Source organism: Temnothorax nylanderi, unplaced genomic scaffold, assembly GCF_030848795.1.
Source record: "Temnothorax nylanderi isolate EJ_2023f unplaced genomic scaffold, tnyl_v1.0 TNYL_tig0046_pilon, whole genome shotgun sequence".
NCBI classification, from domain to species: Eukaryota; Metazoa; Arthropoda; class Insecta; order Hymenoptera; family Formicidae; genus Temnothorax; species Temnothorax nylanderi.
This window is the reverse complement of record NW_027249108.1, coordinates 536,436-558,270: the sequence shown is the minus strand read 5'-3', so window position 1 is coordinate 558,270 and position 21,835 is coordinate 536,436. Positions and strand designations below refer to the sequence as shown.

General features: G+C 31.3%; 3 protein-coding genes and 1 long non-coding RNA gene across 6 annotated transcripts; 1 reads left to right on the top strand and 3 right to left on the bottom strand.

Annotated features, from left to right (window-relative positions):
• Positions 1-4,836: 4,836 nt before the first annotated feature.
• LOC139772053 (aminopeptidase N-like) lies at positions 4,837-15,282 on the bottom strand. Of its 3 annotated transcripts, none has more exons than XM_071705378.1 (12): positions 15,001-15,282; positions 12,995-13,068; positions 12,082-12,537; positions 11,571-11,754; positions 10,723-10,879; positions 10,436-10,517; positions 8,712-9,085; positions 8,102-8,376; positions 7,557-7,747; positions 6,801-7,100; positions 6,636-6,705; positions 4,837-5,802 (listed from the first exon to the last, which is right to left on the bottom strand). In XM_071705378.1, the coding sequence occupies exons 2-12, from the start codon at positions 13,066-13,068 to the stop codon at positions 5,602-5,604; spliced, it is 2,364 nt and encodes a 787-aa protein (XP_071561479.1). In that variant the 5' UTR covers positions 15,001-15,282; the 3' UTR covers positions 4,837-5,601. The 3 variants fall into 3 exon arrangements, with proteins under 3 accessions (XP_071561479.1, XP_071561478.1, XP_071561480.1); XM_071705377.1 differs by having other exon boundaries at positions 12,995-13,500; positions 15,001-15,281; XM_071705379.1 differs by lacking the exon at positions 12,995-13,068 and having other exon boundaries at positions 15,001-15,281.
• A 1,753-nt stretch (positions 15,283-17,035) lies between these two features.
• Positions 17,036-19,075, bottom strand: LOC139772066 (uncharacterized). The gene is made up of 3 exons (XR_011718051.1): positions 18,104-19,075; positions 17,914-17,983; positions 17,036-17,342 (listed from the first exon to the last, which is right to left on the bottom strand). It is a non-coding gene; the product is annotated as an uncharacterized lncRNA (long non-coding RNA).
• On the top strand, positions 19,069-20,249 carry LOC139772060 (RNA pseudouridylate synthase domain-containing protein 1). The gene is made up of 4 exons (XM_071705394.1): positions 19,069-19,345; positions 19,415-19,658; positions 19,737-20,013; positions 20,086-20,249. The coding sequence occupies exons 1-4, from the start codon at positions 19,124-19,126 to the stop codon at positions 20,231-20,233; spliced, it is 891 nt and encodes a 296-aa protein (XP_071561495.1). The 5' UTR covers positions 19,069-19,123; the 3' UTR covers positions 20,234-20,249.
• LOC139772061 (DNA repair protein XRCC3) lies at positions 20,033-21,746 on the bottom strand. Its single transcript, XM_071705395.1, has 5 exons — positions 21,590-21,746; positions 21,271-21,465; positions 20,828-20,958; positions 20,535-20,741; positions 20,033-20,477 (listed from the first exon to the last, which is right to left on the bottom strand). The coding sequence occupies exons 1-5, from the start codon at positions 21,603-21,605 to the stop codon at positions 20,268-20,270; spliced, it is 759 nt and encodes a 252-aa protein (XP_071561496.1). The 5' UTR covers positions 21,606-21,746; the 3' UTR covers positions 20,033-20,267.
• Between the last annotated feature and the right edge of the window lie 89 nt (positions 21,747-21,835).

Sequence of the window (21,835 nt, the reverse complement as noted above, 5' to 3'; positions counted from 1 at the left end):
GCGCCTCTAAATCGTCTCGCGTGGAGCCTTTGACGCGATCCTTGATATATCGCTCCGACGTACCGCCGCGCGCGGTAAAAAAAATATATTCTTACCCGCGTCTTTTCTTAAGCTGCGCGATGTAAAACTGGAGAACTAAGTATATCCCACGTGCATTGAGATCAATGTAAGTTCATATCGAGTTGCAAACAGAAATGCAATAATAAGATATATATTTACTTCATGATATGAATATAAGAAAACATATCGCGGACGACGTGCATCTCGTGCTTAATTAATCATGATATACGTAACCACATCATTTAATTGATTTTATTAATTTTTCCTCTGTTAATAGAAGAATCAGAAAAGCCATGCTTTAGCCTAAAAGTCGTCAGATTATATAGTAATATTATTACAATATATTAATTTCTATATTATTATTATCATATCTTGAGTTTGAAAAATGTGTGGACATTTGTTTTCTCTCTTGTATGTACCTAATATCCCTTTTGATCCATAAAACCTAAACTATTAGTCTTTACAGAAAAAGTTTATCGACCTCTGCTCCATGATTGACGCGTTTAAATACCGCTGACATGCGCGTGAAATGTATATCCTCCAATTATAAAAAGCCTAAACATCGCGGCTTTTCCGCGCGTAGAGCTGAGACGATCCGCTTTGACGCAATAAACCTGTGTGACGCAAACTTGCATAACGTCTCATCCAGCGTGCCGCCGCTACCGTCACCTGCATTCGATACGAATGCACGGATTGCACAAATTTTCCCCGGACGACGTGGCATGCACGTGCATAACGTTTGCACACGGAGCACCAAATAAGTGCGCGAGAGTAACTTGAGGTAACTCTCTCTATGCGCTCCATTAATGTTTCCGATTAATCTTTCTAACGTTGATTAACTTTTATCTTATTCCGATTAATCTGACCGGAATAAAATAATATATTTCTCAATATATATGATAAACAATAAAAATAGTGCCTAGTGCCTTTTTGCCAAAGATTTAATATTTTTAAATTCGATTGTAATTAACGCAATTAATGCAGTTATTTTTTTACTTATAATACTTGATTAATTTTAACGATAAATTTACGACAATCGAGATTTATTCTTGTGTAAATTTGTTATTATCTCTACATTTGGTTTCTTCGACCACCTCTTGGTAGTGTGAAAGGGTTAAAATACATGAAATAAAATATGATGTAATGAGAAAAATCCCTTCGCTCGCGATCGTTCGATTACATTTTACATTGAGCAGACACGGCGGACGCAATCTCTTTGTGTGAATACATCGTCGAGAGAAGATGTTTTGTATATGGCACACGATTCCTCTCTATAGATATGCATCTCTCGGTCTCGCGGGGCTTTGTGTCACTTGTGTAAATGAGAACATAGTCGTTCTATGTCGGCATACAAATCTCTACACTGCGTCCCGATCGCCGTCAATTATCCGCGTGATAATCCGATGAAATTAAAAATTCGAATTTTTAATTATCAGAAAACACAAACTTCCTTGTTTTTTGCCACAAAAAATTTGCCTGGCAAATTTTGCTGATACTAAAAAATATTAATATTGTTATCACAAATTTATTATATCGCTTATTTCTAATAACAAGTCAAAATGTTATATTTTCACCGATTCTGCAATGAGTTTGTCATATAGTATGCATATCACATTGAATAGTTGATCAGGAATTAAAAAATTGAAGGAAACGAAAAAGTTAAAAATAGGGCAGAAAAAACTTAAAAATAAGGAGAAACGATTAATATTGTGAGAATAAGGGAAACGAAAGTAATTGCTCTTAAATCCCCCGATTGGAAAGAGACGGAGGAGAGACATATGTTCATACCATAGACGTATATAATGGACTATCGGAAGTAAAAAACATAAATACATATTGTTATAATATGTAGAATTTGAATTATTTAGTTGTCGGTTATAGCAGTGTTGAATTTCTTTCGCTTATCATTTATGTACCTTAAATATACCTAAAAGAAAATATATAAGAAATAATTAAAATTATTTTAAAGAACGAAAATAATTAATATTTTCCATTGTATGATCGTTAATTCTGTTTATTTGTCAATAACAATAATAATCTCGTCTTTTGTTTAATTTAACATTTTTTCTACGTTCAGAACGTTATGTGTTTTAAGATCGTTTCGAAATTATATTAAATCTTTTGTTTTTTAGTTTTTACTATGCAGCAACGATAAGAAACAAAATATCGACTGATTAAAAAAATACATATTTAAAATAAAAATTTACTACAATCCATGAGTATAAGTAATCTCGAGGAAATAAAGTTAAATTTTATCGTGTTTTGTCTGCAGAAATTTATTTTGAATTACGTTTTATATATTTATTTATATTTTCAATGAAATGTAACACCTAATTAATTATTATTGCTGTTATTAACTTACTTTGTATATTACACTTGTATGCTGATTAAGATAAAGTTCTTTGCTGCAATTAATTAGGTATGCGCCACGAAAGCCGTTAATATGAAGGATAGTTCAGCGTAACTGCCGTTCGACCCGTCCTACCATCTCGAAAGAACACCGAATACTGGTTACAATGTCAAATCTCTGATGTTTTGATAGATATGTCATGTAAATACAGTGCCTGTTACATACGGAACTGTTCGACTCGTACCAGTGTTACACATTTTTTTGAATATTTGTGAACAAGATATCTACAGGAAGATCATAGATCACAAATATGTGTTTGTTTATAATATTGAGAAGTCGTTTTTGTCAGTTGCACTTTTTTGAATCAGTCAGATAATACCTGTATAATACATTAGCTTGATACCGTGCTTCGCTACGGTAATTAACACACATTTTACCCCTTTTCACTCCCTTACAGAGGTCGAATTTCTAAAAATCGCTTATTAGTGGGTGCTTAAGGTAGTTCGATGATGAACGACTTTTGCCAAAAGTGATAGGTTTTATTTTTTATATCGAAAGAAGGAACTCTCCTGAATCGATTAAGCCCAGAAAAAAGATAATTCACCGTCCCGTTCTCAAGATATTTAATTTCAAAATTAGGTGATTTTAACATTGGTTTAATAGGAAAAGAGGTATTTTCCTATAAATAACACGAGTTTGCGAAAAATCTTTTGCCAAAAATGTCCGAACAATATATATCAACGGAAAGAGGACACTGTGAGGAAGCCTATGGTTGAAGTTGAACACGATCCACCGTATAGTTTTTTTTTAATGAATAATTAAAGTTTGTCTTCCGGTGCTCAAGCGCTGACTTTCACAACTCGACGTGGCAACGCCGCACGCTGGGATCGTCGGCGTAAGGTTAGGTGTGAGTGAGCGCAAAGACAAACAAGTGTACCAACCGCACAAACTGTGCGGCGTTGCCAAGTCGCTGCCCTCATCTCGTGCATGAGGAAAATTGTTTATGTAAAAAATTACATGCACCTTGTGGCGAAATTACTGTACTTCAGTAAATCGCCATAATAACGCTATAATTCAATCGAAATAATCTCCGAAGTAGAGCACTCAAGAGTTGGCACAAGTTGAAAACTAGTCAAGCGACGCGTTAACACACACTTCATTTTAATCTATTTCAGGCAAAATATTATTCTACAACGTAAAAATGACTTACTAATGGTCTTTTTACGTCGTTACGAAGCTTTGCGATGCATTATCCTATTTTTTTATAATCATATAAATGATTTGATAAAAAAATCATAAACATTGTTTTGACTTCGGCCCTTCATCATCGAACTACCTTAAGTCATAGAAAAAATATACTCCCCCAATGTCAATTTGTTTCTAGGTTTAGGGGTTTGGGCCGGACGTTGATGAGTCAGTCAATCAGTGAGGATATTTTATCATTAAATACTGCAGTAAGACCATGTCAATATAGAAGATGTCTCTTGCGTGAGGACTGTTGTGGCACGTGAAGATTGCCCCGTGTGTTCCGTGTGCCGTAACTGTAGTCCATTGTGAGGTGTTTTGGGAGAGGGGTTTTAGTGGGTGCAAGCCCCAGATATCCCGGGTGGCCGGCCCCCGGTGAAATACGCGAGGTATTTCCCCTCTTCCTACGAGAAACAAAAAAAAACAAAAACAAAAAAAAAAGATGTCTTTTACAAAATTTTGAATTTTTCCTTCTCAATAACAAACATCGAGATGCATAGAGTTCTTGGAGTTATAAACGACTGGAAATAAGGAGCTCTTATTAAAAGTTAAGTTTATATAATTAAAACAACTTTAATACATTTTTTGAAAAAAGGTGTCCCATAAATTATAGCTATTTGATTCCAGAAATTTACATAAAATTAATAAGAGAAATTGAATTTAGTCTAAGGTATATAATTGTACTATATAAATTGTTTATAATTGGGTTTATAATTGTATTATATTAATTGTCAATTTTATATTAAATTCAGTATATTTCGCTTCAAAGTTATAAAAATATTTAAAGAGACACAGTAGTGTAAAAATTATAAAGCACACGCATACTTTACTACCAATCAGATGACAGCAAGTTGTGTGTCATATATATCACAAGAATTCGAAATTGTACTAATAGTTGGAATTATTAATACATACGAAATGTTACAAAAATATTTAGAAATAACATAAAAAATTAAAAATTGTTCAAAGACTTTTAGAAATAATAATAATACATAAAAATAATATAAAATTTTATTTAAAAGTAAACATATTTCTTGCGCTTGATTTGAAACAGATTATTCCGATATTTCAACGTTAACAGAATATGTATTAATTTATACTCACAATATAAAAATAGTTTTAGTTAACCATAATAAATAAATGTTAAGCATACACAGGGAAAAATAATAAGAATCCGATACGTATATAGAATCTGTGTTCATGATATATTATACCTCGTCAAGTTTTTTAACAACGATAGAAATACATAATATCTTTCAATATTGTGACTGAAAAAGTGATACAAAATATTCATACATGATACATCATATTCCGAAAAATTAATTTATTTAATATAGACGAAAATATATGCAATGTATAAGATAATAAAAAAACAATATTAAATTTTGAAGATTCAACAGAAATACAATTTTTATTTTATAGATAGTAATAACCACTCTTTAGAGATAAAGCTTCTTATTACAAGGCGACGCCATTACTTCATGTCTTTTGTTCAAAGTCTATCAACGATTATAATAAAAACTTATATTGAAATTCAAGTATTCTATTAGCAAAAATACTATTACATAATGTCTACAAAGCATTATATATTTAATTTAAAAAATTTATTCGCATGAGCTCTATATCAAATGTAATAAACCAAAGTACGTTTAGAGCTTTTATAAAAAATATTTTACGAAGGATATTAAACAACATCAAATCTATAATACTATATAAATTATTTGTTAATTACACAACAGTAAAATTTCATAGATGATTTTATCAATAGCTTCCAGACTATTAATAAAATACTAAATATTATTAAAAAATTAAAAGTATTAGAAATAATTAAAAATTAATAAAAAATTATTTACAAAAAAATAATAATAAATAAAAATGATATTGTTTGAAAAATTATGCAGATAATTATAGGTCTTGCATCACATTTGATATTTTTAATTGATCAATTAAAGTATTATGACATCGTCTTCATCATAATCATCATTTGAGTTTCTTAATTGATCAATTAAAGTTTGACTTTTTCCATATCGCTTGGCAAAAATATCTGACAACTCTTTAACATCACTTTTACGCTTTTCTATCAGATTTACAATGTTTGACACAGAGTTTCGATTAGAATGAAAATAAGTTTCTGCGAATCTTTTCACCTGAAACAGATTAGAATGTTAAGGATGTTTATCATTAATATGTAGTATAAATTAATTTTTATGCAGCCATTCCTTAGAATATAATTTTTTATTTAACATAGACAATAACAATACATGATATGCATATAAATACATTTAATCCCTTAACTGTGGAAGTATATATATATATATATATATATATATATATATATGTAGGTCCAGAGGTATGTTCCGGGACTGTTTACGTTTTTTGAAATGTACAGTCCTGGAATATACGCATATATATGTAATCAGATTCAAAAAACTGTCCCGAAAATTGCCGTAGGACATGAATTTTTTCCAGGACAGTCCTGGAAACTGCCAAATGTCCCGGAATATACAGATATAAACAATAAAAGTCCCGGAACATACTTCCGGACCTACATATATATATATATATATATGTCGTAAAAAATTGTGTTCTATTTGCAGAAAATATATACATTAACATCCACGAAAATCTATTATTAATTAAAGAAGGCATATACACATATACATATATGTACATGTATATTAATATTCAGTACTCAATTATCAATTCACAACACAGTAATATTCTTAGAATTAATTACTATATTATAAAAATTTAGTTTTAAACCACGCGCTAGTATTACTCAATTTCAAACACAGCTTTATAAGATACAAATATATAGCCCAAAAATATGAACAAAATAAATTATAAATATTAATTTAATTATGTAAAGTTGCATTAATCTATAATTCCAAACACGACCAACGTTTGATTTTAAGCGCGCTACGGTTAAAGGATTATCAGTAGAAAAATATAAGTATGAATCTAGAATCATAAAATCTACCTTGGACAATTGTTCGTTAGAATAAACATTCTGAATGATATTACTTATCGTTGGTGTTGCAGGAAGAAATCTGTAAGAACAAAATAATACATTTGTATAATTAATGTATAAGATAAATTTATTTAAAAAGAATAGAATGTATATTTGTAAAGAGAAATGTATCACCTGGGTTTTATATTATTAAAATTTGCTAATATGTAGTCAAGGACCAAATCGTTGCGTGCATGGTTTTCAAGAATTAAATTGAAGATCAATGCATGTTCCTCATGGTTAAATAATGTAGTATTCGATGCTGTAATATTCAAATAGTTGATAATGTTATCAGGATTTTCAGCACAATTCAATGTTTTCCAAAGTTTCTTATCAGATGTTCGCTGATATAGTTCCATCATTTTATCCCAAGTAGTCCTATTAGCTACCGTCAAACCAAAGCAGTACGTCCAATCTTGCCACCATTGTGGAACTCTAAAATACATATTTGTCTATGGAACAGATGTACATGCACTTCATACGCATAGCCGACGTTTTATTTTATCAAGTTTTGTATTTTTTTCCGTTCTGTTAGATAAATCTTATTTTGCAAAATTAAGTGTCTGTCGTGCGCTGTTCTGTCACTCTATATTTGCCACGTGACCATAAGACTACGTGTGAACACAGTGAATGAATAAATAAATGAAAGATGAATCCATCCACAACGTCTCTTGTTATTATATACATATATTTTTACTTCTTTCGCATATTTATTTTATGTATTAAAACAAGAATAAAAATTAAGAAAAAACAATAAAGAGACTGTCTGATTTCGACGACTCGAAGAAATACAAGGAATCGATTACATCCATATGCATACGTGCGCGCGCATACGCAACACACACGCACAAATATAAATTATGAGATAATCATGATCATAAAAAGAGTTACTTGTGAGTAACAGGATCCGCGAAATGTTCGCTTAATTTAACGGCGGCCCTTTTCTTGCATTCCGCGTGACCGACGGTACATGCCCATTTCGTGGCATCTAGCCTTAGCATCTTTGTGATATCGTCATCATCAGGATTTTCTTCGTATCCCACATCTTGAAGAACCCCATCAAAGATTTCTACCATGTATGACTAGAAATCATGAGATAATATTGAATTTTATATTGGTTTGTTGCTATATGCGAAGTGACGTGATTCATATATACAATGTATGTATGTATATATATATTTTGTTAGTGCCTTAATTGTTAAAACATTCACTAGAATTCACAAGGATTATTGGTGAGCTTGCGCCTAAGTTTCCCTAACGTCCATTCGTATTAATGTTAATTAAAACGTTTCCTATATATATATATATACGATTGTGCGATTATAAAACCGACCGCGACAGACTTTATGACAAAGCGGTGAATCTCTAAATGCAGAACTGGCCAAATTAAAGAGCCAAATATTTTTTTCATCTTTATAAAATCTGTTATTACATACCTTGAAACCTTCACTCTCTGGCAGTGAAAAGTAATTCGATAACTGTGTTAATATTCGGAACATTGGACGCCATGCCACATAATCTCTCTCTCGTTTGTAGTAAGTTATAAGATCTATGAATATGTAGCTATCTAGTTGATCTTCGAGCGAAAAGGCATATGCATCATCGATAATTTGAGCACGATTGAGAACGTGTATTTTCGTGTATTGTTGAGAGCTCATGTAAGGTATGATTCTTTCGTAAATTGCGGTATCGTAATAGACACGACAGTATGCTGTCGAATTATCCATTAAATTTATTATTAGATCTTCTTGTTTAAAATTATCAAGGTATATTTTCAAATACTGACATTTTGATTATTGTAATAAACAAATTTTATGTAATTTGCACCTTACAATTGTTACAAAAAAAATGTACATTACCAATGTACTTCACCAATGAATTATCAATGTAATTCACCAATGTATCGAAGAATATTATAATCATATAAATTTTGAAGCTTCTTTTTAATAAAAAAATATAATAAGAACTTGAATATATTGTAAAACTTTTGTGTTGATAAAGCAAATAAGATAGATATAAAAGAGCGTAAAATTTATTGATTTATACCAGTTTGTTGTAGATTGACGATAATCCAACCACTTGTATTAATTTGCACTCTAAGAGTTTCGTCTGGTTTTAACCAATTATTGGGCATAGTATTGGAAAAATCCGGAAAGCTCTGGTCAGTGTAGGATATGGGTATCCACCATTTATTATTGATATTTTCAGTTGCGTGGAAACATTTTTGTGTTATTGCTACATCACCAGTTTTGTAATTCATCGTTACATTCAGCACAGGATAACGATTTTGGACTATCCACGTATCCATCACTTCTTTTATTCTGAATTTTTGATCTCGCATATAAGGGACGTAAGAAGCTTCGTCTTTAGCACTTTGTATGACGCTCCAGAAATCATCGGGAGTGACCGCTATATATTGCCTAAAGAAAAATGATATTGTTATTAGCTATAGCACATACGTCGTATGTATTTAAATTTACTATTACATAATCAAACGTGAGTATTAATGTACAATTTAATTAATTACACATGTGGAAACTAAAAATATAACTGAAAACTAGCTTAGTCAAATTATAATTAAGGAATAAAGTACCCAGGTAGCACATACACGTTTCAGAAATGTTTTATAAGCGTTTTTCCGAAACGTTTTATAACCGATTTCTAGAAACGTTTCTTATGAGTAAAAATGTCCATTCGAAAAACGTTCGCTGGAACGTTTCTTTTCCGATAAAACATCGTTTAAAGAACTATTATAGAAACGTTTTGTTTTAATGATAAAGACATTTTAGATAAAGACATTTAAAATTCCTACTTTTCACGTCTTTTGAACGTGTTTATAACGTCTTTGAGACATGCGTGAGAATGTTCTAGAAGCTTTATGCATATACCATCTATGACGTCTATTCTTTTTCAAAGAAATTCTTGAACTGGTGCACATTCGTGCAATAAGTTAAAGTGAAACAAAATATATTTGTCTCACTCTAACTTAATTGCATTACTGATGTGCACCAGTTCAGGAAGTTCTTCAAAACGGAACACACGTATAAATGTTCTTTCAATGGCCACGTTCAGCAGAATGTTTATTTTGCAACTGTTGGAAGTTTTCTAAGCTCAGATTTGTCCGATGACAAATAGATTAAGGCCGGTATTCATAGTCGGATCTTATATTTAAGACCGTCTTAAACGTAGTAACAGAGCCGTATTAGCATCTTAAGACATTACTTAAGACAGTCTTGAAATAAGATCCGACTATGAATACGGGCCTAAGACCGGTAGGACAAAATTAATTTAAGTAAATAAGTGGATATATGTGCATGGTATATTGCACTAATTATTTTGTGCAATAATTAGTGCAATATAAATTTAAATGTTACAAAAAAGGCTATTAAAGCTATTATATATATAGATAAAGCAAATTATAATTTTGAAAAGAAAAATTTAACAAATAGGTATTTTTGTTAACTGTAGAAACGTAAAAAATACGTTTCTTAAATCATGGTTTCAAAAACATTTTTGTTCAAACGTTTCTTAATGGTTCTTTACGGTTATGAAACTATGTATACGTTCAAAAAACGTATATGAAACTAATATGTGCTACCTGGGTATGGTCTCTTCTAATCGAATAGCATCGGATATTGAATGCATAAGTTTATATATCTGATATGGCATACTATATTTTCCAACGTAAACGCAAGAAACATTATACTTATGATATTTAATGTTGCTATATGTGATAACTATAATAGACTACATTGTACATACATACTTACTTTGTAGCAAAATACTTGGTGATACCCTTTCGAAATACCTCGTCGCCCACTGTATGATGTAACATGCGCAATATAGCTGGAGCTACGATACACAGCATAAAATACTGATTAATAATACATATAAAGTATATTTTATATACTTTTATACATAAAATTAAGACATATGTGAACGTATTGCGCAAAACGAGAATTTGTTGTCTATTCACTTTCTGTTCCACCTCTGTCTTCGTGCTATCTACATTAAGCTAATCATGAACGATAGTTTCATTATATTTACATAATTTTACCTTTTTCATAAACTTGATGAACAAAGATTTGGTTAACCAAGGGAACGTTATCGTGAAGGTTCAATGTAACAGAATCCAATGAGCCATTATCTATATGGAGAGAATAGTGCATGATTTCAGTAACGAAAAAATCCCATGACCGCCAGTTTTCAAATATCTATAACAGAAAACAATCCTTTGATATGGCTGAATATAAAAATTCGAAGAAAAGTTCGCATTTATAGGGATACAAACCTACCTGTCCGCCACTTTTAATAACTTCACTATTTTAATTTTTACCGTAATTTATTTATGTCAAATGTTAACCGTTTCACGTATATAAATTCTTTTGAGAAGATCATACTTTAATAATTTTTTAAGATAATGGACATTACTGAATACAAAGATAAAATCAAGATATAAAAATTCTAGATGTTAAATTTTTTTTTTAATATTTATTGTTATGGATGCGAAAAATAAAATACGTTTAAATTCTAATAAAACTATTACAATAATAATCATTGTATCGCTAAATATGAAAATAATGTTGAAACATAAGAGATTAAAAATAGTAAATCTTTAATATGAGCTTGGGAGGAGACAAGTGCTGATGAGAACATAATATTCTCGAATTTTAATAGAAATTAGTATTAAATGTTTCGTTCTAGTTATTCGCGGGAAGAACAGTGTTACAATCTTTTTTATAATTCTAAATTAAAGAATTGCCATTAGTTATTTAGCTTTGTCCTGATACATTTTATAAGAATATAGAAATATTTAATGGATGTTATTTTGATTTTAGAAAATGAAGTGTATTTCCAACTTTTCTATTTAATGAGCAATTCATTGCATTAGTAATATTAAACAACCTTGTCGAGGAAATACTCCTGGAAAAACACAGCAAATCCCACACTTAACCACATGTCAGTCCACCAAGATGGGGTGATGAAAGTGCTGAACCACTGATATGCAATTTCATGTGCTACTAACGACGCTACATTCCTTTTCTGAAATGTGGGAGCCTTGCTATCATTGTAGACAACTTTTGATTCTCTAAAAGACATAACATAACATAATATTCAAAATGTGATTATCCCTAGTTTTTTTTCATCGTTAGCATGCAGTCTAATGTGTTTATATATATATCATTGAAAGAAAGGATGACATTCACATCAATTAATACGTTAATTTGTTTTAAAACAGCCTAAGAATAAAAATATGTAAATGAAATTTAAATATCCATAAAATACACATGTGTTTTTTATCGTTTTTAATTATCAAATTTTGAATGCTAGAAGTTATTCGTCAGTTCTAATAGCTTCATATTAATTTCTTTTATTCATGTACATATTAGTAAATCTCTTTAGTTATGAACATTACTCGTAAATGATGATTCCCCAATCTCCCATGGAGGCCATGGAATAATATGGTATCATGATGTGATCTATTTTCGGTATCCTTTTGGTTCTGGTATCGGTATACTCCTCCAAGAGCGGCGTGACCTGTTCAGCAATACTTTGCACAAATCTTGCTGACGATTTCAAAGACGATCTGCACCACACATTAATGGACTGGTCCGTGTTGTTATTAACGGGAACAAAAGCTGATACAATCACAATTCCCACAAGATAAGTGGGCACTTGATAAGTGCGGTCAAAGTGTGTCCATTTCATGTCATTTTCTACGTTGTACTGCTCTCGGATCGGCCAATTTGAAAATACCATGTATTTCTGATGATGCATCACGGAGATCATGAAGTAAGCACTTTTCGCTGGCTCGTCCCAACATGGAAACATTCGTCTGGCTTTATTCGGCATGAAGTGTGTTGCGGCCAACCTGTGATTTTAAACAATTTTTTAAATAAAGACGAAAATACCACTCATGGTACAAACTTACCACTCATAGCTAGTAGGACACGAGACGTTAAGGAACACTAGTTATTGTTTATATATTATATGTAATTATTATTTTGTTGAGAGTAGAAACAGAAATGTTGTACTCTGCTATGTCGTTTCATTTTAAGCCAAAGTAAATATTCTTTTAAACATTACATGCACTTTTTGCAAATATACTTTATTGTAAATATACCTTATACATACTAGAAAACGGTTTTAATAATAAAATGGATACACATACTAAACTGTGTTTCGCCGTGCTTTATATATGTTGTAAGTCGATAACGATAAAAGTAGTAAATAAAAAAAGGTAATAAATAAAAGTAACAAATAAATAAGGTAACAACAATAGCATTTACGTACGTACGTTACAAAGTATGTTTTTAATATTTGCTTACGTCCTGTTATATTTTTTGTCTCCTTCCTCGTCTGTGTACGGAATTTTTATAAAACCACCACTGCCAAAACCCATCTGAGAGAAATTACCAGCAAACTTCATGTTCAGGGTGTAAGAACCGCGATACAATTTCTTTCCGAAATGTAGCAATAATATATTCGTTTTTTTGTCATAAGTATGTTCCTTCGGTTTATATGTTATTGTGTCGTTCGTCAACGTTGTCGCCGTTTCATTTATTTCTAATCCTTGCGAGTGTAAGGTTATGTAAAACGATTCGCGAACAATGTTGACAGTGACTCTGGTTTTACCGTGAAAAGTATTGCTTTTTTCGAGATCCGGAATAATCAGACTAATGTTATAATCAAATGGAAATGAGTTGGTGGATAAACGATGCTGATGTTTTATATCATAAGCGATACAAAAGTCCGTGACTGTGGCCAATATTAAACCGATATGTAATAACAATTTTGGGAATTCCATGTCAATACTCGTCTTAGGTTTCTGTAACTTTTCGTTAAAAAGAAAACAAATAATAATACAATGCGGTACAAGTTATTGAAATTTAATATTAATTTTTATACAAAAATCGAAGGAACAGAGGAGAAAAGAAAAGGAAAAACACAATTCAAACTTTTATCAAGGCGATTATATGTACGACCTACTTCGAGGAAAATTATAAATATTTTTTTTATAGAATATTGGATGTATATCTTGATGTGCTCGCCATTAATTTATTCTGTTATTATTATATTTTCTTAGAATTAAGAGAAAATTATTTTATTCAGTTTTCGAGAAGGATTTTACGCATCTAACGCGACGTGTGTATATTTTTGATTTGACTATATAGAATATTTCATTGGAAGTAAAAAACGTAAATATTGTTATAATATGTAGAATTTGAATTATTTAGTTGTCGGTTATAGCAGTGTTGAATTCCTTTCGCTTATCACTTCTGTGCCTTGAATATACTTGAAGGAAAAAATATAGGAAATAATGTAAATTATTTCAAAGAACGAAAGTAATTAACATTTTTTATCGCATGACCGTTAATTCTATTTATTTGTCAATAACAATAATAATCTCGTCTTTTGTTTAACATTTTTTTCTATGTTCGGAACGTTACACAGTAAAAAATAAAATGTTAATTGTAACATTTTTCAAATGTCCCAGAAAGTCCACTCTAAATTTTATGTTAAAATAACTCATTCATCGTGTGTTACTTGTTGACAAATTAGAAATGTTAATTTATTGACACTATATTTTACATTTATATGTGTTCTTTTAACTTTAAGTATAATGTAAAAATAACTTGTACAAAATGTCGATATAACATTTTGCTCCGTCTGATTTAATGTAACTCTTACGAAATGTATATTATACATTTTATTTTGAGTTATATTAACACATATTTTAGTAAATTTGATTATTTTATATGTCAAAGTTTACGATTATTTGAAGATTTACTTTAACTTTTGTTTATGTTAAAATAACTTTAAGACGTGTTGATTTTTTGAAATAATTATGTTAAAAGAACTCAAAATAATATTCAATTTCTAAATGACATACATAAAGTGTTAGTTATCACGTTGACATAAATATAACACATGAAAATGTTACGAAAATAATAACATAGCTGTTGTATGTTAATTTTACATTGAAATAATAGTCAAATCTTGGTAACACAAGAAAATTTTAACATTTGGACGCACGATTTTTTACTGTGTATGTGTATCAAGATCGTTTCGAAATTTATATTAAATTTTTCGCTTTCCAGTTTTCATTATGCAGCAACGATAAGAAACAAAATATGTCGACTGATTAAAAAAATACATTATTTAAAATGAAAATTTACTGCAATCTATGCGAGTATAAGTAATGTCGAGGAAATAAAGTTAAATTTCATCGTGTATTGTTTGTTGAAATTATTTAAATTACGTTTTATATATTTCTTTGTATCTTCAACGAAATATAATACCTAATCAATTATTATTGCTCTTAATGACTTACCTTGTGTATTACACTTGTATGCTGATTAAGCTACAGTTCTTTGCAGCAATTAATTATGCGCTATCGCCACGAAAGCCGTTAATATGAAGGATAGTTCAGCGTAACTGCCGTTCGACCCATCCGACCATCTCGAAAGAACATCGAATACTGACTAAAATATGGGAGCTCTCCAGCAAACGACACAAGTCGACACTAACGTTGTCCTATTTTTCTTTTTTGCAATGAGTAACGAACCAAGCAACACTTGTGTCGCTTGCTGGATTGCTCCCAATGTCAATCTTCGATGTTTTGATAGATACATATATGTCATGTAAATACACAGTGCCTCACGCAACTGTTCGACTCGTACCGTTACACATTTTTTTGAATATTTGTGGACAAAGATGTCTACAGGAAGATCATAGATCATAAATAATATGTGTTTGTTTATATGTTAATTTTAAGAAGTCGTTTTCGTCAGTTGCACTTCTTTGAGTCAGATAATACATGAATAATATATTTATCATTAAATTCTGTAAGATCATGTCCATATAGTAGATGTCTTTTACCAAATGTTGAATTTTTCCTTCTCGATAACATCGAGGTGCATATAGTTCCTGAGTTATAAACGATTGGAAATAAAAAGCTTATTGAGAATTAAGCTTATAATTAAAACAGTTTTAATACATTTTTTGAAAAAATATATTTATATTGTATAAATTATAGCCATTTTATTTCAGAAATTCACAAAGCTAATAAGAGAAATTGAATTTAGTCTAAGGTATATATTATAATTGTACTATATAATTGTCAATTTTATAATAAATTTGATATATCAGCTACAAAGTTATAAAAATATTTAAAGAAACACAGTATATAGAGTAAAAATTATAAAGCACATGCATAATTTACTACTAATCACAGATGGCAATAAATTATACGTTATATATATATATATATATATATATATATATATATATATATACATGGAGGGGTAAAGACCACAGTGGTGTAAGTCAAATTTTTATAAATTTTTTCTTGCGTGCATAGATGCAATCTATACAATATATAAATTGCATCTATGCACAGAAAAAAATATTTTTAAAAATTTGACTTACACCATTGTGATTTTTATCCCTCCATATATATATAGATATATCATAAGAATTTGAAATTGTGTTGATAACTGAAATTATTAATACAAACGAAATATGCTTGATCTGAAAGATTATTTCGCTATATTTTAACTAATATATTAATTTAGATTTGTATTATAAAAATAGTTTTAGCTAACTATAATAAATAAATGTAAAGTATATAGAGAGAAATAAATGTAAATCTGATAAATAAATTATATTTGTGATTATAAAACATAACGTGTCAAGTTGCTTTTTAGTATAAATATTACAAAATATCCATACCTCTTTATATTTCGAAAAACTAATAAATATATATAATATGTATAGTAGACGAAATAAAAATATATAAAGTAGACGGAAATATGCAATGTGTAAGATGATGAAAGTGAGGGTTATGAATAATATTAAATTATAAAAAGTTAACAGAAACGTTTATTCTATACAGTAATTAGTACTGTTTAAGCAAAGTTTTTTACAATGTTTAGTACAATGCGACGTCATTATTTCGCGTTTTCTATTTAAAGTCAAACAACGATTATAATTGATTATAATTATTATTATTAACATATATGTAGGTATCGCTATTAGAAAATGATACTATCATATAATATCTACAAAATATTATATTAATATTCAGTTGAAACAATTCATTCGCATAATATCCTATACTGAGTAATAAATCAATGTTAGTACGTTTATAAAAGATATTTTACGAAAAATATCAAACAACATCAAACCTAATACTATATATAAATTATTTGTTAATTATAAAACAGTAAAATTTCATAAATGATTTTATCAATAGCTTCCAAACTATTTATAAAATACTAAATATTATAAAAAAATTAAAAGTATTAGAAATAATTAAAAATTAATAAAAAATTATTTACAAAAAAGTAATAATAAATAAAAGAGAGAGAGAGAGAGAGACTACTTGCGTGTCTTATTACATATGATCTCCGGGGCGAAGCCCGGGTAACCAGCTAGTAATAAATAAAAATAATATTGTTTGAAAAATTCTATAAGTAATTGTATGTCTTGTATCACATTTGATATTTTTGATTGATCAGATCAATTGGTCACTTAAGTTTGATTTCTTCCAAATCGCTTTGTAAAAATATCTACGGACTCTTTAAGATTATTTTTACGATTTTCTATCAGTTTTATAATGCTTGACAAAGCGTTTGGATCTTGACTGAAATAAGTTTCTGCGAATCTTTTCACCTGAAACAGATTAGGAAGGATGTTTATCATTAATATGTAGTAATTTATTTTTATGCAACCATTCCTTAAAATATAATTTCTTATTTAATATAGACAATAACAATACATGGTATGCATATAAATATATTTAATCCCTTAGCTGCGGAAGTATATATGTGTCGTAAGAAATTGTCTATTTACAGAAGATATATATATGTATATATAAACGTTCTCGAAAATCCATTATTAATTATCCATTATTAATTAAAAAAGGCATATATATATATACATATAAATTCATAATAAGGTAATATTCTTAAGAATTAATTATTACCTTATAAAAATTCAGTTTATGTTTTAAACCATGCGCTAATATTACTCAGTTTTAACATAGCTTTATAGGATATAAATATATAACCCAAAAATATGAACAGAATTAATTATAAATATTAATTTAATTATGTAAAGTTGTATTAATCTATAATTTCACGCACGATGAACGTTTCATTTTAAGCGCGCTACAGTTAAAGGATTATCAATAGAAAATCAATAAGTATGAATCTAGTATTATATCTAGTATTATAAAATCTACCTTGGATATTTGTTCGTTAGAAAAAACATTCGAAATGATATTTTTTATCGTTAGACTGGTAGGAAATAATCTGTAAGAACAAAATAACATATTTGTGTATAAGATACATTTATTTAAAAATTAATTAATGTACATATAAGATAAATTTATTTAAAAATAGAATTTATACTTGTAAAAAGAAATGTACTACCTTGGTTTTATATTATCAAACTTTGTTAATATGTAGTCAAGGACCAAATCGTTGCGTGCATGGTTTTGAAGAATGAAATTGAAGATAAATGCATGCTCCAGATTGCTAAATAATTTAGTATTTGATGCTATAACATTCAAATAGTTGATAATGATATCAGGATTTTCAGCACAATTCAATGTTTTCCAAAGTTTCTTATCAGATGTTCGCTGATACAGTTCCATCATTTTATCCCAAGTAGTCCTATTAGCTACCGCTAAACCAAAGCAGTACGTCCAATCTTGCCACCATAGTGGAACTGTAAAATACATGTGTCTATGGAAAAGAGCTACATGCACTTCATACGCATAACCGACGTTTTATTTTATCAAGTTTTGTATTTTTTCCGTTCTGTTAGGTAAATCTTATTTTGCAAAATTAAGTTTCTGTCGTGCCCTGTTCTGTTACTCTATATTTGCAACATGATTAAGACTATATGTTACAGTGAATAAATAAATGAAAGATGAGTCCATCGATAACGACACTACTTATTATACATATATGTATGTACATATATTTTTACGTGTTTCGCATATTTATTCTATGCGTTAGAGATTAGAACAAGAATAGAAATTATGGTGAAACCGTAAAGAGAATGTCCGACGATTTGAAGAAATAAGGAATCGGTTACATCCATATATATGTAAACGTGCTTCCGCAACACACACGCACAAATATAAATTATGAGAAAATCGTAAGAAATTACTTGTGAAAAAAAAAATTATTCATTCCTTCATTAAAACTAACAGATTAGCGTAAAATAAAAATAAATTTACAATACAAATGTATAAAATTTATTTGTAAATGCACATTGTCTGTATGTACAGGTATGTATGTGTGTGTGCGCGTGTTCTTTTAATGTGTGTGCATGTGTATAGGACGTTCCTCTGTTGCAGTATGTGTGCGTGTGCACGTAACAGCTGAAAATGGCCGCAGCGCAGGAAACACCGTCCGCAATCGAGATAAATATCTTGCTCTATAATGATTAAAGTAAATATCAACAGATTCTTACACACGTGCACGCTGATTGTCTGCAATCTCACGTACACGATAATTCGCTTGATACATTCATACATCAAGAGACTAGTGAGCGATTGGTACGAGAAGCATAGGTCTGTCAAGATCATGCATCGCAGTGAAAACTTTTTGATAGTCGACAAGCCCTACGACATGTACATAAATAGTAATAATCCCGACAGAAAGGTGAGAGCATCCTCGTTTCAGGTGGGCGATTAACGTGTATCCGTAAATCAGGCATTTTACCGTTTTCAGAATACTCTTCAGACGGAACTGCGAGAGATGCTGCCAGACCTGGTTAATCCACGGCTGTGCCACGAGTTTCATTTTGTTCACCGGTTGGATTATCCCACGAGCGGCGTCATGTGCATAGCTTTAAATAAAAGGGCGGCCAGAGCGGCGTCGTCCGCCTTCGAAAATCACAAGGTGCAAAAGTTCTACTTAGCACTGGTACATGGTCACATACATGAACATTACATCGTAATCGACAAACCAATTGGTTAGGAATTGCGATAGCGCGACATTGCAGTAACAACCGATTTGGCAAAGCCTTACCTTGATATCTTCCTCGACCTAGGTGCTGACGTTCGAGAGAAGACTGGCAATCACAAAATGTGTACGAACGACAGTATCTTTTGCGACAAGCCACGCAGATCTTACACGACGCTGGTAGTATTGGAACATGGGTTTTGGAAAGGCAAGCCCGCCACTAAAATCTTGCTGGCGCCTGGCACAGGTAGACGACACCAGTTGAGGGTACATTGCCATCATATCGGTCACACAGTCATAGGAGATTATACGTACAGCGAAGGCAAAGATATAGAACCTCACAGAACCTACCTTCATTCTCTTAGGTACAATTAACTTAGAGTATTGCTGTTTGAGATGTATATAATTGTCTTATTAACATTACATTTACTTTCAAGGTTAGTACTGAACTGTGATATTGAAAATGTAGATGTGAGAACGGCGGATCCGTTTGATGCCTCTATATTGTCCGATTACAAAGCGACAAATGTGACAAAAATCTTGGACGAGAATATATTTCGCGATATATACAAACTTATGGAATAAAATTGAGACGTTTTCATTTTGTGGTAGCGCAGATTTATTCAGTCGCCCTGACGCCAGATTCGTTCACCTCGAATTGGAAAGTGATCCTCGGCAAGTGCGAGGCCAGCATTACGCAAGCGTATCGCAAGATTTTTCGGTAGAAATATATAGAGGTGGTTATCATACTCGACCATGTGAGTCCTAAAGCTGGCTGCTCACTCGCGTCTTCAGAAATGAGTCTGTGCCCCCCTATAACTGCGGAAACCTGGAAGATAGATGTATCAGCAATGCGATACAACAATATGCTTGAAATTGCGTTTACCTGGTTAATGCAGATCACGCACAGGTCATCGTTTTTACAAAGTTCATGTAATTGTCTTCCGATGAGCCTCTTAGTTTTGCTTTGTTGCTGCTCCTTCCAGTCCTCTACTCTGTAAGGGGCAGCTATCGAATCGATGATTAACAACCCTATTTTACGAGCATTCATCAGCGTTGGAACTCTACGTTGCAGGCAAACTACCAGTTCTTCCTTCAACATTAGCGAATTGACATACGATTAACGGTATAATCTATATATTGCGTTACCCTCAATTACAGATAATATATTTTAATTACAATGGTGGCTACGTGGCTCACAAATATCACATCTCCATTCACAGGATGAGTTTTAGCTATCTCCGAGTTCTCCAGCAACTGCTGCAACCGTTTTGAGGGAAAAGCAGTCTCCGTGCAAATATATATAGCACCTGTTAACGTCAGTGATTCCACCATAAACATTTCATAATAGCATAAATATTTGAAGAGGATTCCAGATAGTCAAGAGAGAAAGGATTGAAAGTATAACATAGAGCTCTATTATCCACTTCAATAATATTTATCAAATTATCTCAATTCTTTTTCTAAATACATCAAAAGTATTTTAAAATATGTAAAGATAATATTTATATCAAGAACTTGAAGATATAATGTCGCGTCGCCGGGAAAATCTTTTATTTGTTCTCAGACTGCTTGGCGTGATATCGGCATGCATTTTTTCCCCCAGACTTTTCGAACGTTACCAGCTCCGAGGCCGCCCGCGGTTATCGGCAGTTGGACGGTGAGGCACAACTGTAGAGCCAGCTGTGTCTTCCCGGTGCCGGCGGCGCCGTAAATCTGCGTGACACCCCTGCAGGGTATGCCGCCCCCGAGTTTCGCGTCCAGCCTCGCGCAGCCGGTTGTCAGAAACCTCTCCCTAATTGCGGCCGCGTCCGTCACTAGCGTGCATTCGCACGGGAAAAATTTATTTTGTGCGTAAGTACATGTGACAGCCGAAATGTCAAAATTGCACTCTGATTCGGTGCTCAGAGCGGAGATACTCTTCCTTTTCTCAGACGATACCTAGCAGTTCCTCCATCTCGAAACTGATCTGCGATATGTTTGACAATATCGTATATGTCACCTTTACATTGTTTGACGATTGACAATTCGGGGCAATCCGGTTTGAAATTCAACGTTTCCGAGCGTGTCTCCGGTAAATCAAACGTCAGATGGTACTCGTCACGCTCCATGCGATTGTGGCGCCGTTCTTCGTTCACAGCGAGAGATACATTACAAAACAAAGCAAAAAAAATACTAGATGATATA

Excerpts from the sequence above, each read along its gene's own strand:
- LOC139772053 (XM_071705377.1), bottom strand. The coding sequence starts at position 13,473 with ATGGAATTCCCAAAATTGTTATTACATATCGGTTTAATATTGGCCACA. Across the intron at positions 11,755-12,081 it reads TGGGGAATCATCATTTACGA|AGAATCAAAAGTTGTCTACA; the intron begins GTAATGTTCATA and ends TATGTCTTTTAG. Across the intron at positions 10,880-11,570 it reads AGGAGTATTTCCTCGACAAG|ATATTTGAAAACTGGCGGTC; the intron begins GTTGTTTAATAT and ends TTTCTGTTATAG.
- LOC139772060 (XM_071705394.1), top strand. The coding sequence starts at position 19,124 with ATGATTAAAGTAAATATCAACAGATTCTTACACACGTGCACGCTGATT. Across the intron at positions 19,346-19,414 it reads GTAATAATCCCGACAGAAAG|AATACTCTTCAGACGGAACT; the intron begins GTGAGAGCATCC and ends TACCGTTTTCAG. Across the intron at positions 19,659-19,736 it reads CGTAATCGACAAACCAATTG|GTGCTGACGTTCGAGAGAAG; the intron begins GTTAGGAATTGC and ends TCCTCGACCTAG.
- LOC139772061 (XM_071705395.1), bottom strand. Across the intron at positions 20,959-21,270 it reads CGCGGGCGGCCTCGGAGCTG|GTGCTATATATATTTGCACG; the intron begins GTAACGTTCGAA and ends TGACGTTAACAG. Across the intron at positions 20,478-20,534 it reads GCGTGATCTGCATTAACCAG|GTTTCCGCAGTTATAGGGGG; the intron begins GTAAACGCAATT and ends TCTATCTTCCAG.